At 40.1% G+C, this 15,339-nt stretch overlaps 1 protein-coding gene across 1 annotated transcript; it reads left to right on the forward strand.

Annotated features, from left to right (window-relative positions):
* Nucleotides 1-12,209: 12,209 nt before the first annotated feature.
* ier5l (immediate early response 5-like) lies at nt 12,210-14,682 on the forward strand. The gene has a single exon (XM_053618132.1). It carries the CDS (start codon nt 12,439-12,441, stop codon nt 13,354-13,356), a length of 918 nt encoding a protein of 305 aa, XP_053474107.1. The 5' UTR covers nt 12,210-12,438; the 3' UTR covers nt 13,357-14,682.
* The last annotated feature ends 657 nt before the right edge of the window (nt 14,683-15,339 follow it).

The following is a 15,339-nucleotide window of genomic DNA, read 5'->3' on the forward strand; positions in this document are numbered from 1 at the left end:
CAGATAAAGCTCCTAGAAGGAAACTGAAGAGAGGGCAGAGGAAGCAAAACAGAGAGGGAGACAGCGAGTGATGTTATGCACTAGCTAACAACGCTACGTCCGTTGTTATTCTAAACCTCAAATATGAGATTAGAAATAATGTCCCTGGACGTAAGCCTCTCATACAGGCATCCTGGTGAAAAATGTTTAATGTTGCTTTTTCAAAATCAGTAAGAGAACAGAACAACGTCCTCGCGCCTCCATGTTTCCTCAGTTAACATGAAAAGACATGGAGGCCAACATATTAAAGATGCTTATACCACAGCACTGTTGAATGCCCTATTCTGATTGGTCAGAAAGTGTTGATTCGTTTTCTATAACAGCAGCTCCGACAATAACGATCATGTTCTAATATATTACTGTTTCTACACTGCTTGTACATTGGACACTGCTCATAATCTAACTAATCATAAACATATGTTTGTTGTTATCTAATAAAAACATGTCATCACTGATAGGGTGAAACTTTCTGTAAGGGGACATTTATTTAACGTTTCTGGAAGGAGTCTCGGGTGTCAGCGAGTTGTAACAGCCAGTACGTTTCCCGCCACGAGTCTTTCCAGTTTCTCAGTAACAGAACTGCATTTTTTCTGTCATATTTACTTCAAGACAGAGAAGAAGGGAAAAAAAGAAATGCTGGTGAGAAACTGTTTAAAGCTGCTATAACGTAAATGATAACAGGAACTGTCTTGTTTCACAGATTTCCTACCTTTAACTGTAACTATAAACAGCTAGAAGTATGACGTGTCATTCTTTAATAATTTAAGACATGTTGCTGTGGTAAAAGAGGAATAAAACATTTGGAACATACCGTTATTGGAAAATAATTCACTTAGGGGTGGTACTGGCCCTGACTCATCACATCACATTACTGTAGTTGATTACTTTCCTGTAACAGCACACCCTGTTACAGGGTGTTTTATTCCTTCAGCCTCATAAACAGATTATATAGCCCATATTCAGATCCTGAGGATATGCAGTGCTCCTCCTCAGCGAGTGTGTGCGAGTGTGGCTGCTGCGAATATGTGGGCTGAAGAGCGTAACAATACAAAAGCAAAATAAAAGGAAGACAGACTGTTGTGTTATCGAGCTGAAAGAAAAATCAGAGCAAAGTTCCTGCGATTGAAAAAACATTTGCACATCTGCAGAACACTAAAATTTGAAAGAGGATTTTAAGCAGATGTGGATATGACACTTTATGTGGTAGGAAAGGGGCGGGGCTAAAGACAAAAATGACGTTCTCCTGATAACAAGCCTAGTAAAAACAAAGCAGATTTAAAACATTCACACACACACAAAATAAATGACTAGAATCAATTCAAGAAGTTTGTACGGTCTTGAGGAAGTGCGTTTCTTTTTTTGTTGGTATAAAAACAAAAAAGGCGGATTTAATATTAAACTATACTGCGTCCCTTTGAATGATGAACAAACATAAGGTTCGTTCATTTCCCCCGGACATACAGTATATAACATATATAAGATGGGCATTTTCACAGTCTGAGGCGTATTTGTGGTGGAGAGCTCGCACTCTCAGTTCCTCAGGCGTTTTCACACACGCCCTGCACCTCAATACGCACACAACAGCGCGCGAGAGCAGTCTGTGAGGCTAATGTGAGCTTTTTAATAGCCTTGTATCTCAAACGCCATCTTCTCTCTCTCTCTCTCTCGCCCTCTTTATAATTTTCCGACACACTCTGGAAGAACGGGCCGCTTTCCGACCAGATCACTTTACGGGAAGCGAGCCGCGCGCAGAGATACGATCGTTTCCATGGAAACCGGCCTTCCCTGACGATCCACGGGGGACATGGAGGTCAAGATGAACGGTTGCCATAGAAACCGCGCGCACGTCTCCGTCTCTCACGTGCACCAAGCACCTCCCCTTCCCCCCTTTCGTAATCGGACGCCTCGCTGTAGAGGTCGGCGGCTTTGATTGGCTGGAATGCAGTCGCTGGGTTTTGACCCCGCCTCCTATGCCGAGCTCGCGCTCTTAAAGGGGAAATAGAGCAGGCGGAAATTTGTGATCCGGAGGGAATCATGTCTGGTTATTATTATTATTATTACCATTATTTTGTAGCACTTACTTTTGTCAGTAAAAACTGTTTTAAAACTAATTCTTTATTAATGTAAAAAAACGCTGTTTTTTATAATATATATATATATATATATATATATATATATATATATATATATATATATATGTGTGTGTGTGTGTGTGTGTGTATGTATATATCCTGTAGTGACTTGCGCGACAGCAGATAAATATAAGTTAATTTATTCATTCTATGTAATATCCTATGTCTAACCTAATCGTCCGTATGAATTGTCCTCTATAAAACGTGCAGGTTTATTTGTTACACCATAGTGTGGCAATAAATCCAGCGGGTCTACACATTCCCTTTGCGCTTTGAATTTACACTACTGCGGGGGGAAAAAACAACAACAACAAAATAACCGAAAAGACGCGACGACATAAAGTATCTATTAGTCTCCATGTTAAAGAGAGTGTCATCATTTAGGAAAATCCTATCCGTGCAAAGCAGCAGCACCGCGCCACAGCTCACACTTCATCAAGCTTATCTGACCCCGACAGAAATATATATATTATATATATATATATATATACCCAAACAGATCAATGCACTTGCCTCACAGATTTACAGAGACCTCTCGGGAGATGTAGACAGTTTACTTTTCTATCTACCGCCTCGTCGAGCACGCCATGTTTGTCTGGTCAGAGGAGGGCTAACTGCGCTCCTGGACGTATGGTGGCGTCCGATATGAGGCTGGGTGTAGCGATTTATGTTCAACTTGATTACTTTGCCTTTAAGTTCACAAGGCATCCATCTGGCAGGCAGATGAAGCTCCGCCCTGATGTTTCACCCAGCGGTCCTCCTGCCACCGCAGTGTCCGGGCCAAATCACTCACACTGCAACTCCCACAATGCCCTCATGATGAAAGCCCTCCGCCGCATGACGCGAGACTGAGCGGGCAATGTAGTCCTCATCACTCCTCTTCCTGTCTGATTGACAGGAGTTTATACTTCAGTAGCATGTGACTCGCTAAGTTACACATTTAACGCGGTGCATGCAGTGTTTAGGTTTTCTTTAATGCAATATATAATATAACTACACCTCTTTTCCTTTTCCCTTGCAATATCACACTCACGTGCAATGCCAAGACCATGTCCAATATATTTATTATGCAACACATATACCTTTTCTAACAAACTAGACTGTAATATCACTTTACTGTCATGTGCCAGGGTGTGTCTGAGTGGTCTTTTAGATTGTGTAAACTGTGTCAGTTGTGTAAACTGTGGTGTGCGTAGCCGTCGTTAGGTTTTTCAGTCCCTCCAGGATTTTCCGATCACGGAAATGAACGCAAAATTGACAAAACACCGCAATGTTCTCAGGAGCTTGCGATTTTTCAGAATGAAGGCAGAGGGTTTTTTTCACAGATCTGGGCCAAGATGCGTCACGCGACATCATCACAACATGCCGTGTGACATCATCACAACACGCATTCAGCCAAAGCTCGCTTCGAGCTACAGTTAGAAGGTTTTACTTTTGTCAACAAACACCACTGCGAAAGACCGTGCACAACAATGTCGTGCGATTGCGATTTCACCAATTCGAGCACAAAAACTCTTTTTGGAAAGAAAAAAAACGCAACAAAATCAATCACACTCACACACAACAATCAAACACACACAAAAAAAACTCAGCGAAATCCTGTACAGACTGGGTTTTGTAACAATCTATATCTTGTTTAAGACCAGCACAATAACGTACCTCTTGTATGTGTGTGTAAGTATGCACTGTAGGAACACTTTAAACCCGCACGAAATTCCTTGTACACTCCGACATATTTGGCCAGTAAAGCTGATTTGGATTTTGATAATATAATATAATATAGGCTGACAAAATCTATCAATCGTGTAGCCTAAGTAATGTTGCATGAACTGAATGGCACAGGAATTTTATACTAGTTTTTACACATTACGTACCTATATACTCATAGCTTATAACTACTGTCTAAAATCTTACCAGTTTTGATGTTTAATGAATATTGTGAGCATCATTTTAGAAGCTGGAACGCAATAAAACCATAGGAAGCTTACTGAATAGCCTATATGTGGGAAACATTTGCGTTTCATGAAAGTTTGCCACAAGGTTCCTGGAGGCACTTTTAAGAGTTACGCTAGTGACACAATCGAAATATCTTCTGGGATCCTTTTGATTTTAGACTGCATATTAATGATAAGGTTGAGATATTGTGATGCGGGTTAGGACTCATTGTTTCTGCTAACAATGGAACAAGTAGTAAATTAAGATACCTACGACTAGTGGCTAGTGCTTGCAGTGGAAAAATAAGTGTCCTCCTTTTTCAGCATTTGTATGTATTAGTGAATACAACACTAAACTTCCAATGTTTGAACCATACTTCAATAAGTAAGCTAGGCCGATAAAACATGACAGAGCATACTGTTATAGGAAATTAGTTCAGGACAGGGTGGTATAATAGTTTACCATGCAAAGGTGTTTTTATTCCTCTTATACCACAGCAGTTGGTCAACGATTACATTTTGTAGTTTAATGAATGAAACAATGTGTACAGTGTTGTAAAATGTCCACGAGACAAGTTAGTCCCATTATCATTTATATTATAGCAGCTACGCACATTCATCAACTCAGCAGCCTTTCTTTTCTCTCTCTCTCTTAAAGTAAGACCAAAAAAACATGCAGCTTGTTACAGAGAAACCAGAAAACACAAAGTCCTCTATCCTGAAGAATCTCCCATGGTAGAAAACCTACTGACTGTTACTAAGCTCTGACACTCAAGACTCCTTCCATAAACATTTAATACATTTATCCTTACTAAAAGCTCCACATATCAATGATTAAATGTTTTACTTTGTTAAATAACATTTTTTGAAACATGTATGATTACGCGAGAACGTTCGTTATACATGTTCCCGTGAATGAGTTGTTACTGTTTAAAAGTGATTTTTAAAAAGTTATCTGTGATTTGAATTACAGTCAGAACTACTATCAGGGCTGTCGTTGTGGAAAATTAATTAAAGTGCACCTATTATGCTTTTTCAAATATTACCTTTCATGTAGTGTGTGATAGAGTTGTTTGTGAATGTAAAAAGTCTGTAAAGTTTTAAAAATCAAAGCACAACATACAGAGTTATTGAAGGAACTGATTCTAAACAGCTGAATCGAGTCGTTAGTAATTCCAGACTTACTTCCTGTACTAATCTACGTAGGTTTGTAACAAAAACCCAGCATCTGGTCTTCATCGGCTGATCGCGAACAGATGGAGCTGAACGTAGTTGTTATGGTAGTGGGCGTTTCCTTTTCCAACACACTGACAGCAGATGACTAATCACAACAGACTGGGATATCTGACCAATCAGAGCAGAGTATGCTCTCTGAAAGGAGGAGTTTAGAATGAATCCTTTAGAACGGATCATTTAACGAGTCATTTGTGACACTGGGGGGGGGGGGGGGGGTTGGGTGTGAAGGTGATGCTGCAATTTAAATTATGAGCACATTAAAGTGTTTTTTGACCTTGGATGCATGTAGATCTATTGTATGAGAGCTTTAAAACAAAATTAGGCACGTTTCAAAACCATAATAGGTCAGCTTTAATACCTTCTGACCTATCAGAGTCGAGACCTCAACAGCGTTGTGATATAAAGAAGACATAATTAAGAAGGACATGCTATTCAATCATTTAAAAAAAACAACATACAAATATTCAAAAATATGGGGGAAAGGGAGGGGGTCATATATATATATATATATATATATATAATTATTATTATTATTATTATTATTATTATTATTATTGTTAATTTTATTTATTTTTTTCAGCTGATCAGTCCTGGTTCCGAGCGGTTTATTAGTGTATGTTTGAATATTATTTTTTATTTGTGATTTTACGTGTTTTTTTGGTGTGGCTCTGTTCATTCCAATTCACACCACAAACGCTTCTGAAGTGTATTTTCAACACGTCACACTCGGCAGTTATTGTTCCATTTTTAATATGCATTTCAATTTACACCCGCTGCATCACAGGAACGTAAAACGTGAGCTTGCACGTCGCACTGATCATGTTGCAGTCTTTTCTGCTACAGTTTAGACTTCATCGTTCTATATGATCTAACTTTTACAGAGCTCTTTTGGGTGTGTAGTCAAAATGCTGTTAGATAGTTCATTTGATTCTGTGGATAAGTCAGAATACTGTGAGCCTATGAGAAATGGCAGTAAGTCAGTTTAAAAGAGCAATTGTGAGTACCAGCCAACTTCAAGCTTCACTTCAAGCATCTTAAAATCTAATATATGAAACTATTAAACATATAAATACTGATGGAGTGTGTGGAATACTGCATGGCCTCATTCTGTGAGCTGCGAAAATTCAGTCCATGACTCATCGGGTGTTGTGTTCAGCCACGTGGCCAGCAGAGAACAAGCAAAATATGAAGTGATATGCTAAATATTATTTATTACTGTAGCTACACAACATAATGCATGTAGATTCAAAGCTAAATAATAGGCAACATCTCTGTCTCCTGCTTTGACTGTAAAGTGCATAGAACATCTTTATAGTAGCAGAGATGTAGTTTTAGGCTTTAATGTTATTACTGGTTATTACTACAATCCTTCATGGCTTAACTTAAAATCTAAACATGTCTCATTGAGGTGTTAATTGATCATTCCATCCATCCATCCATCCATCCAATTTCCATGCCACTTATCCTACACAAGGATCTCTGGGCACAAGGCGGGGTACACCTTGGACGGTGTGCCAACCCATCGCGGGGCACAATCACACACACACTCACACACCGATTCACACACTACAGACAATTTGGAAATGCCAATCCGCCCAAAACGCATGTCTTTGGACTGGGGGAGGAAACTGAAGTCCCCAGAGGAAACCCCTAAAGCACGGGGAGACATGCAAGATCTATGCATGCAGGTCAGAGACAGGATTTGAACCACCAACTTTAGATTCGCGAGGCAAAGATACTATGCCACCTTGTCCCCTAAATGCTCATTCCAATATATTTAATAGTGTTTACCTTTAACAGTTTGTCTCCAGAGTTTATTTATATCTACAAATAGTTCGTTAGTTACATTAGTTAGTTGCATTTACATTTATATAGCACTTTTCTAGATCTAATAATCTTATATATCTAATAAAGAGAATTATTAGTTGAATTAGCTTATATTCAAGGTATTTATACTTGATAAGCCATCATTTGTTGCAGCTGTGGTCTCAACTGGTGATGACTGTAGCATATAGCGCTGACATCTACAGAGCATCTACAGAGTTTGGAGATATGAGTAAAGATGAGGACCAGTGAACAGGCAAACATGCAGCTGAGGATTTAAGTCTTCACCGAGCAGTCACCAAATCAGGACAGTTCAAATTCTGTAGTGTAATGAAGCTAGGGCTGAACCTGTCAAGACTTTCGCATTCTCCTTTGGTCCTGTTCCAGGAATAAGAGTTGAACTGAAAGAGAAATGAATGTAATTGATGTCAAATGGGTGATGTAGAAACAGACTGGAATGGTCGTTCTTTATAATAAAGCTAGTAGTAGAAGTTCTTCTGTTATTACAGGGTGCTATGACACCTGAAGCTAACCACAACTTCATCTATTATATCTTTGTATCTGTTGGTTCAGCTGGATCTTGAACTACTGGAAATTACCTTAGCTTCTCCACACACATGATCAAACCTTTTGCAAAAGCAAAGGGAATAATCAGTACACATCCACAACATTTGCCAAATAGAAAGTTGTGACTTTCAGACATATTTTGAGCAAGGTTAATGTTTGTATTGCTCTTGTTTTTTCCTTCTCTACCTTTCACCCCATGGGGCCAAACAAATTTTTGTTTGAATTCAGTCGGAACTGACCCTACCCCCCCAAAAAAGGATAAATTAATGATAGGTTTAAAAATAACAAACAAACAAAAAATACTTTGCCACTGCAATATAATGTCTGTTCAAAGGCAATTCACCATGATCCTTTGAACAGTACACACACACACACACACACACACACACACACCCCAAAAGAAGACTGCTGATGCTTGCTACAACAGAATGTTTTGGCTACAAGAATACAGAAATAACGGCTTAAAACCAGCCATTTTAGAATGGGTTCTACTTGGAGAAGGAATTAATCAGTTGTGAAACGTTAAAAGGTTCCCCCAGCTAGACTGAAGTTTTCTAGGTTTAACAGTCAAGACTAAATAGTATGCATCCCCTAGGTTAACTGATTTCAAAAGGAACTCGTGTTATTAGTAAGTCATAATAGATCTTGAAATGTGTATACTCTCTCCCCTGCCAATCACAGTGACACTAGCCAATCGTAGGCATCTGTGAGCTCATGTATGTGGAAGAGAGTAGATAGAACTCTCCTCCAAGTGTTGATGGCTGGCTTCACTTGTCTTGGAGGAAGCATGTGTTAGCCTTTAAACATAGCCTGGTTGGTATCGTATGATAGTAGGGAGCTGGCTGGTGGGTGGGAATTGGCAGGTGACCAAATTGGGGAGAAAATGGGGTAAAAATAAATCTAGAAAAGTGTAGCAAGACCAAAACAAACAAACAAAAACTTTTGCTGATGCCTGTGGACTCATTCCTTGGTGTAGAAACAGGGCAGTGGTAACTCAGCAGTTAAGCACCTACTGACCAATAGATTATGTGATCAAATCCCAGGTCTGTCAGACAACTGCTATTGGGCTCTTGAGCAAAGCCTCAGCTGCTAATATAAATGTTAAACGAGTCTGGTGAATAAATGCATGTAATGTAAATGTACACACAGTAAGTTCTCTTAAAACATATCACTTAGTCAACAACAGAAACCTTCACAGAGTGTCACATTTTCATTTTCATAGGTTTCACAATGGGGACCTAAATCCCAGGGCACTTATGAGGAGTCCTTAAATATAAGAAATAATCCAGCATTTTATTCAAATTGCTGTCTACATAATTATTACTGATAGAATTCTTATATTTCCCTGAACTAAGAAAATAAAGTAGACCCTGTTTACTCACTTATAGAGGAAGTCTAAGGGTGCAGCTATTTAAATTTACATAATACATCCATTAAACTTCAACAATAAAAGTATAAGGATGAGACAGATTGGGGGTGGCTTAGTGGTTAGCACGCTCACCTCTGGGGTTGGGGGTTCGAATCCCACCTTCGTCTTGTGTGTGTGGAGTTTTCATGCTCTCCCCATGCTTCAGGGGTTTCCTCCAGGTACTCTGGTTTCCTCCCCCTGTCCAAAGACATGCGTTGTAGGCTCATTGGCATTTCCAAATTGTCCATAGTGTGTGAGTGTGTGTGCAATTGTGTCCTGCTATGGTTGTCCCCTGCCTTGTGCCCAGCCAGGGATATGCTCCAGGCTCCCCACGACCCTGTGTAGGATAAGCAGTATGGAAAATGGATGGATGGATGAGACAGACATGAGAGTGTGTCTTACTCCAGTCCGAAACTAGAGCAATATAGCAAGGGTAATTCTGCTTTGGGTCATTTGTAGTATCAGTCCTACACTACTCCATTAACAACTCATTCTTCCATCTGAAAAAGCAGACCCATGTCTGGATGGATAAATTCTAAAGATTTAGAGCTTCATCCACAAAAACCTTCAGAAAAGTTTTCTACATAAATACACAGTTGGCACAAATGTTTATTGATGCCCCAACATGCTTTATTGTTGCTGTTTTTTTTCCCTGTGTCAAAAGGATTGTTCCTGGTAATCTCACATATGCTAAAGATGTGGTAGATGAAGATTTGGTTGTAAATGCTCGAACATTCCTTTAAGGGGCCTGGACGAAAACGGTTGCATTTCCAAGAGATGGGAAGGGGGCCCACGAAGAAGGAAAATCATGGAACGCTCCTGTTTGCATTTGAAAAAAGCCTCATGTAGTAATATTCCAGAGCAGTATTAAGCCATTATTGAAAATTACACTATTTTCAAGCCATATTCAATAGTATCGTTGATTTGTTTTTGTTTTCTTTTTTTCAGATTGCAGCACTGATACTTTTTGACTTACTTGTGTATTAGTTAATTTTGTTAGTTTAGTTTTTTTTATCCAATGGTGTAGAGATGAAGTGATCAGAGAAAAGCAACTTAACCCTAGAACACTAATAACACATAACTGAAAGAAGAAGAAGAAGAAGAAGAAGAAGAAGAAGAAGAAGAAGAAGAAGAAAACAATTATAAGACTTTATAATACTGCATTTAAAATATAGCTGTGAGAAACAGCCCCAAATATATTACTCAGAGCTATCTTGATATGCATTTCTTGTTACCAGTGTACATTTTATACATTTTCTGTTCTGAATCATTCTGTTAATGCAGTTTTTTTCCACATTTTAGATAAATCCTCTATATTCATATCACTATGTATGAGTAACTATCAAAAAACATTTTTTTTTTTTTAGCTTTCTTTCTAACGTGCTCTGAATCTGTACATGCCTAACACACCATCGTTTTATTGCCTTATCGCCATTCCAGTTTGGTCTGCTATGGTTCTCCTCACATGCTTATTGATTTCTTTCCTTGCAATGCATAGCTAAAAGATGGGTGCTCCTGATTCCAGTCATTGTTAAGATGCAGAGCTAGTAGCTCCAGCACTCAGCCACTAGAGATCTGAGAGAGAGAGAGAGAGAGAGAAAGAGAGAGAGAGAGAGAGAGAGAGAGAGAGAGAGAGATTCACATGATCTGGATCTGCATGATTCACCCACTAATACTAGTGGGGTTTAATTAGAAAAGAAAGCACCTAGGCAGAGTGAGAAAAAAAAAATAACACAGAGCAGTAGTTACTGTTGAAAAGTACAGCCTACATGCTCCCAAGTTTATAAAAGTGATCATTTTACACTAAATGAAATGTAAATCAGCATTTTGGCCCAGAATGACTAGCGTGTGATAACAATAGTTCATTCCTACAATCAATTAATTTTTTTTTACAGGTATTGCACAACATTTTGAATACAGACTCGTGCAGATATTTGTGATTTGAATTTGTATTGTGTTGCAAATATCAGGCACTGTTCCAATATCTGTAACACAATGCTGTTACCAGTGTATCAAGGAATCAACTTTCTTTTTAAAAAGGAGGTTCTTTGGGTAGGTTCTCAGCTTCAGAATGTAGGGTTCTTCATAGAGTCTTCAGTGATTCCTCCAGATGGACAAAAAGACTGTAGTATGAAGTACTATACTGAATTAAATGCAGCTAGATCATTTCATTCACAGGGTTAAAGCAAAATACCAGTATTATACCAGTGTACTAATTATCTGTTAGTTATCATTCATTAGTGTCATTAACATTCATATGAAACTAGAAAAGTAGGTAACATAAACTTGTATTTATTACAAGTTTATATCAAATGATCGGCTATGGAACTGAGCATTTGCCCTCCATAGTTACATTTTACAGCAAATATGCAAAGAATGTGTTTAATGTATTTCAATCACTGTAAGTGAAAACGTACTGCAAGAATTAAAAGAATGGTTTACAAAAAACAAAACAAAAAAGAACAGCTTTCAGTAGAAATTAACAAAACGTGAATTTTCAAACAGGAATCAATAACACAAAAAGCTTAGAAAACACAAACAAAAATGAGAAGATATGTGGGGTGTACATGCACAGTAGAAAGTATGGAGTCTCATATGAACTTTCATTTTTGCTTTTGTTTTTATCTTATAATATAGATGTTCATTAAACAATTTATTTTACATAAAGTAAGAACACAAAATATACAAATTAGTTGTGTTGGGAAATGTTAAACAAAAAATAATACGCATACATTATGCTTCACATGAGGTATTTATTAAATCATTTTAGAAATATGAAATATTTCAATTAATTAAAGGGGCTTTACGAATAGATTAAAAGACCTTTATGGAAATAAATTAAGAGCATTAAGCCTGACAAAACACAAAAGTTAAGGAGAACTGTAGCTGGCAAAAGTAAAATGTGTCTCCTCTGTTCAGCGCCTCATGAGAACATTCCAGCTCGCTAAAGTCAGTTTGGAATTTGAATAGAACAGAAGAACCGCCCGTCTCTGATTGGCCAGAATGGAAAAACATAGGCGGGACTTGCACGTCGCTCATGAGCGTTCTCGCTGTCCGATTGGAGCGTCGCGACGTGGGCGGAAACGTCCAGGCGGTATATATGCTGTGAGCACGGCTCTCAGGCTAATGATCGCTGGCGCTCGCTCGTTAAGAGGAAGCGGACAGGGACGCTCTTGTTCAATGTTTCACCACCGAGCAAACCTGAGCCTGCGCCCCCGAACCAAATACCGCGCTTTCGACTGAGTGAAAGCCCGAGTGCTTCCTTCGCCGAAGTGTGGGACAGGGGTCTAAAAGTAAAATGATCAACACGGGGGAGTGCGCGGTGGACGCGCAGAGCCTGATCTCGATCTCGTTGCGGAAGATTCACAACTCGCGGACGCAGCGCGGAGGAATCAAGCTGCACAAGAACCTCCTGGTGTCGTACGTGCTGAGGAACGCGCGCCAGGTCTACATGAACGAGAAGTATGCGGAGATCTACAGGATGCAGCAGTACGAGGAGGTCATGACCGTGTGCAACGAGATCCAGGAGCTGAACCCGCTCGACGTGGCTGAGGACGCCGAGGAGGAGCCGAGCTGCTGCGGCGTGGCGAACCCTGCACCCAGCCTGTGCGCTGCGCTCTCGCCGGTCGGCCCGCGCTCTCCACAGCCTACTCCGGGCGCGTGCTCCGCGTCTCTCGTGCTCCAGTCCGAGGAGGAAGAGGACGAGGATTCGTCTTGTAAGCAGTCGGACGCAGTGTTCTACCGCAGCTGCTGCGTGGAGGCGTGCGCCGTGGCGCCGGGCTGCGACTTCTCGGGGTCGGGCGGCGTGCACTGCAGCAAGACCACCGTGCTGGACCTGGACACGCACGTCGTGACCACGGTGGAGAACGGCTGCCTGCATCAGGACTGCTGCGCGTCGCCTGCACCGTGCTGTCCGAGCGCTCACGGCCCGGTCAGGAAGCGCAAAATGGACTTCAGCTACTACGCGCCCGAGCTGGAGGAGACGCCGGAGTTCGCGCCTTGCAAGCGCCAGAAGTTGGAGGAGTGCGCGTACGCGGGCTGCGCCGAGCCGCTGGAGGCGTGTAACATCTCCAACCTGATCTCCATCTTCGGCTCGGGCTTCTCGGGGCTTGTGAGCCGGCAGGCGGACTTAGAGCAAGCGCTTAACGGACAGTTCTGCAGCAAGCAGGCGCTGGCGAGTTTAGGGGCATGGACCAGAGCCATCGTAGCTTTTTGACCCTGTGCTAAAGAAATAGACTCAAATCCTTTATGATGAAATGAGACAAAAACCGAACTGTACAAAGCCTGAGACTTTATTTTTGCAACAGAACGTTATTTAAAACACTCGAGTTAGGTTTGTTTTCGTTTCGTTCGTTTGTGGGGAGGCGCGGAGTGGACGCCTGCCGTGTGTGTGTGTGTGTGTGTGCGTGCGTGCGTGCTTGTGTGTGTGTGTGTGTGTGTCCTTCTACACCGACAACGTTGACATCTCGAACATTTTGTTGCTGAAATGATCTCAACGAATTTCGTTGCCTTAAACCCCAACGCGGAACTGCTAGCTAGCTCTCACCACGAACATGGCAGGTTTTGAATGTTTTTTTTTGTTGTTGTTGTTGTTTGTTTGTTTGTTTGTTTGTTTTTTGTTTTGCTTTTTTGCTCGTGGGTTGTTTTGGTTTTTTGAGTTGTTTGATAAGGAACTTCACTGAGATGTCTTGTAAAATAACATTACCCATGTAATGTTTGAAATAACACAAACAGATCATCCTAACATTGCACGTTCTCAGTCATGACTGCGTGCTTTTTATACTTTTTTTATTTTTATTGTTTGTAACATCTGTTTATGAAACAGCTCCAGGCAGAAAGACTAGCTGTACTGCTTACAGGATCAACATGTGAGGCTAGATGATGGAGGGACTGGCATATTTCTGATTACACCTTTAATAGCACGAAAGGCAATCATGTCAGCTGAAGAAGGTGCAATATTTGAGAGTCCTCTCTCTGGTTTTGTTGTCTGTTGTGTTTTGAAGTGGAAATACCTGGTGCATTTTGTTTACTGCACTAACTTGCAGTACCAGTGTGTTTGTAGTCCATCTATGCCAGTCACCTCATCTCACTCAACGTTGGGGCCCATTAATTAACAACACAACTCCCAGAATGCACGGCGTGATGGATGGAACCAGCCAGGCATCTTTTGTTGTTGTTGTTGTTGTTGTTGTTGACAATTTGGCGTCACAGTTTCCCTCCTGTTCCTCTCACTAAAAGAAAAAGTTCGCAGTAATTCATGATGCCAGCATTTGCTTGGTTTTGTGGGTTTGATTTTATTTTCTACAATGTTAGACCTTTTGTTCTAAAAAGGCAATCTCATAAGTTAGCCATAAGTCCTCACATTATATAAGCACTATGTGTACTGAATTAAAGACGTTTGCAGACGTACTCTCCATATTTTGTTGGTATTCTTGTATTTTTGTGCATATTAAATTGTATATCACCGGGTAAAACTGTTTTAGAAAGTATTTGTTTAAAATTTATAACCTTAATAAAAAATGAAACTTATTCTTTCTTTCTTTTTCTTGACTTGAGTCCTTTCTTCTTTCCTGCTAAGTAAGTTAACTTCAGTGCGATCACAGAACTACAGCAGTGTTCACGATATTGCTTGATCATGAACATAAGCACAACAGTTGAAGAAACCTTCAATACATGATGAATATGTAATACACTATATAGTGAAACTATATATCCATATATATATATATATATATATATATATATATATTTATATATTCATATAGAGCTCACACTAGTCTTTGGGTGTGTACCCAGAAATGAATGAACTAATAGTGAGAGATAAACAACAGCACTAAGCAGCTTAGCTGTTCCGAGGCCACGCAGCTGCGGCTCTCACACTGGAAGGATGTCAGATGTGTAAAGTGTGTGACCCACACCAAATATCAGTTTGGGTTTAAAAGGTACACTGTATACCCATTCAATAATCAACACTGGTCACTTTGTGTCCTGGTGAGATGTGTCTTCTTCTTCTTCTTCTTCTTCTTCTTCTTCTTCTTCTAGAACTAGTATCCTAATCATCTTTTGCTCAGACCATGTAAGTATAGTGTTAATATAGGATAGGGCCATTCTAAAGCCCACATGCTCCTAGTGTTGAATTAACATTGTTTTGTTAAGAGTTCATTCAAACCTGTAGCTGTTCATTTGAGAGTTTAGGGGT

The sequence above is a fragment of the Ictalurus furcatus genome, chromosome 28, assembly GCF_023375685.1.
Source record: "Ictalurus furcatus strain D&B chromosome 28, Billie_1.0, whole genome shotgun sequence".
Taxonomy (NCBI): domain Eukaryota; kingdom Metazoa; phylum Chordata; class Actinopteri; order Siluriformes; family Ictaluridae; genus Ictalurus; species Ictalurus furcatus.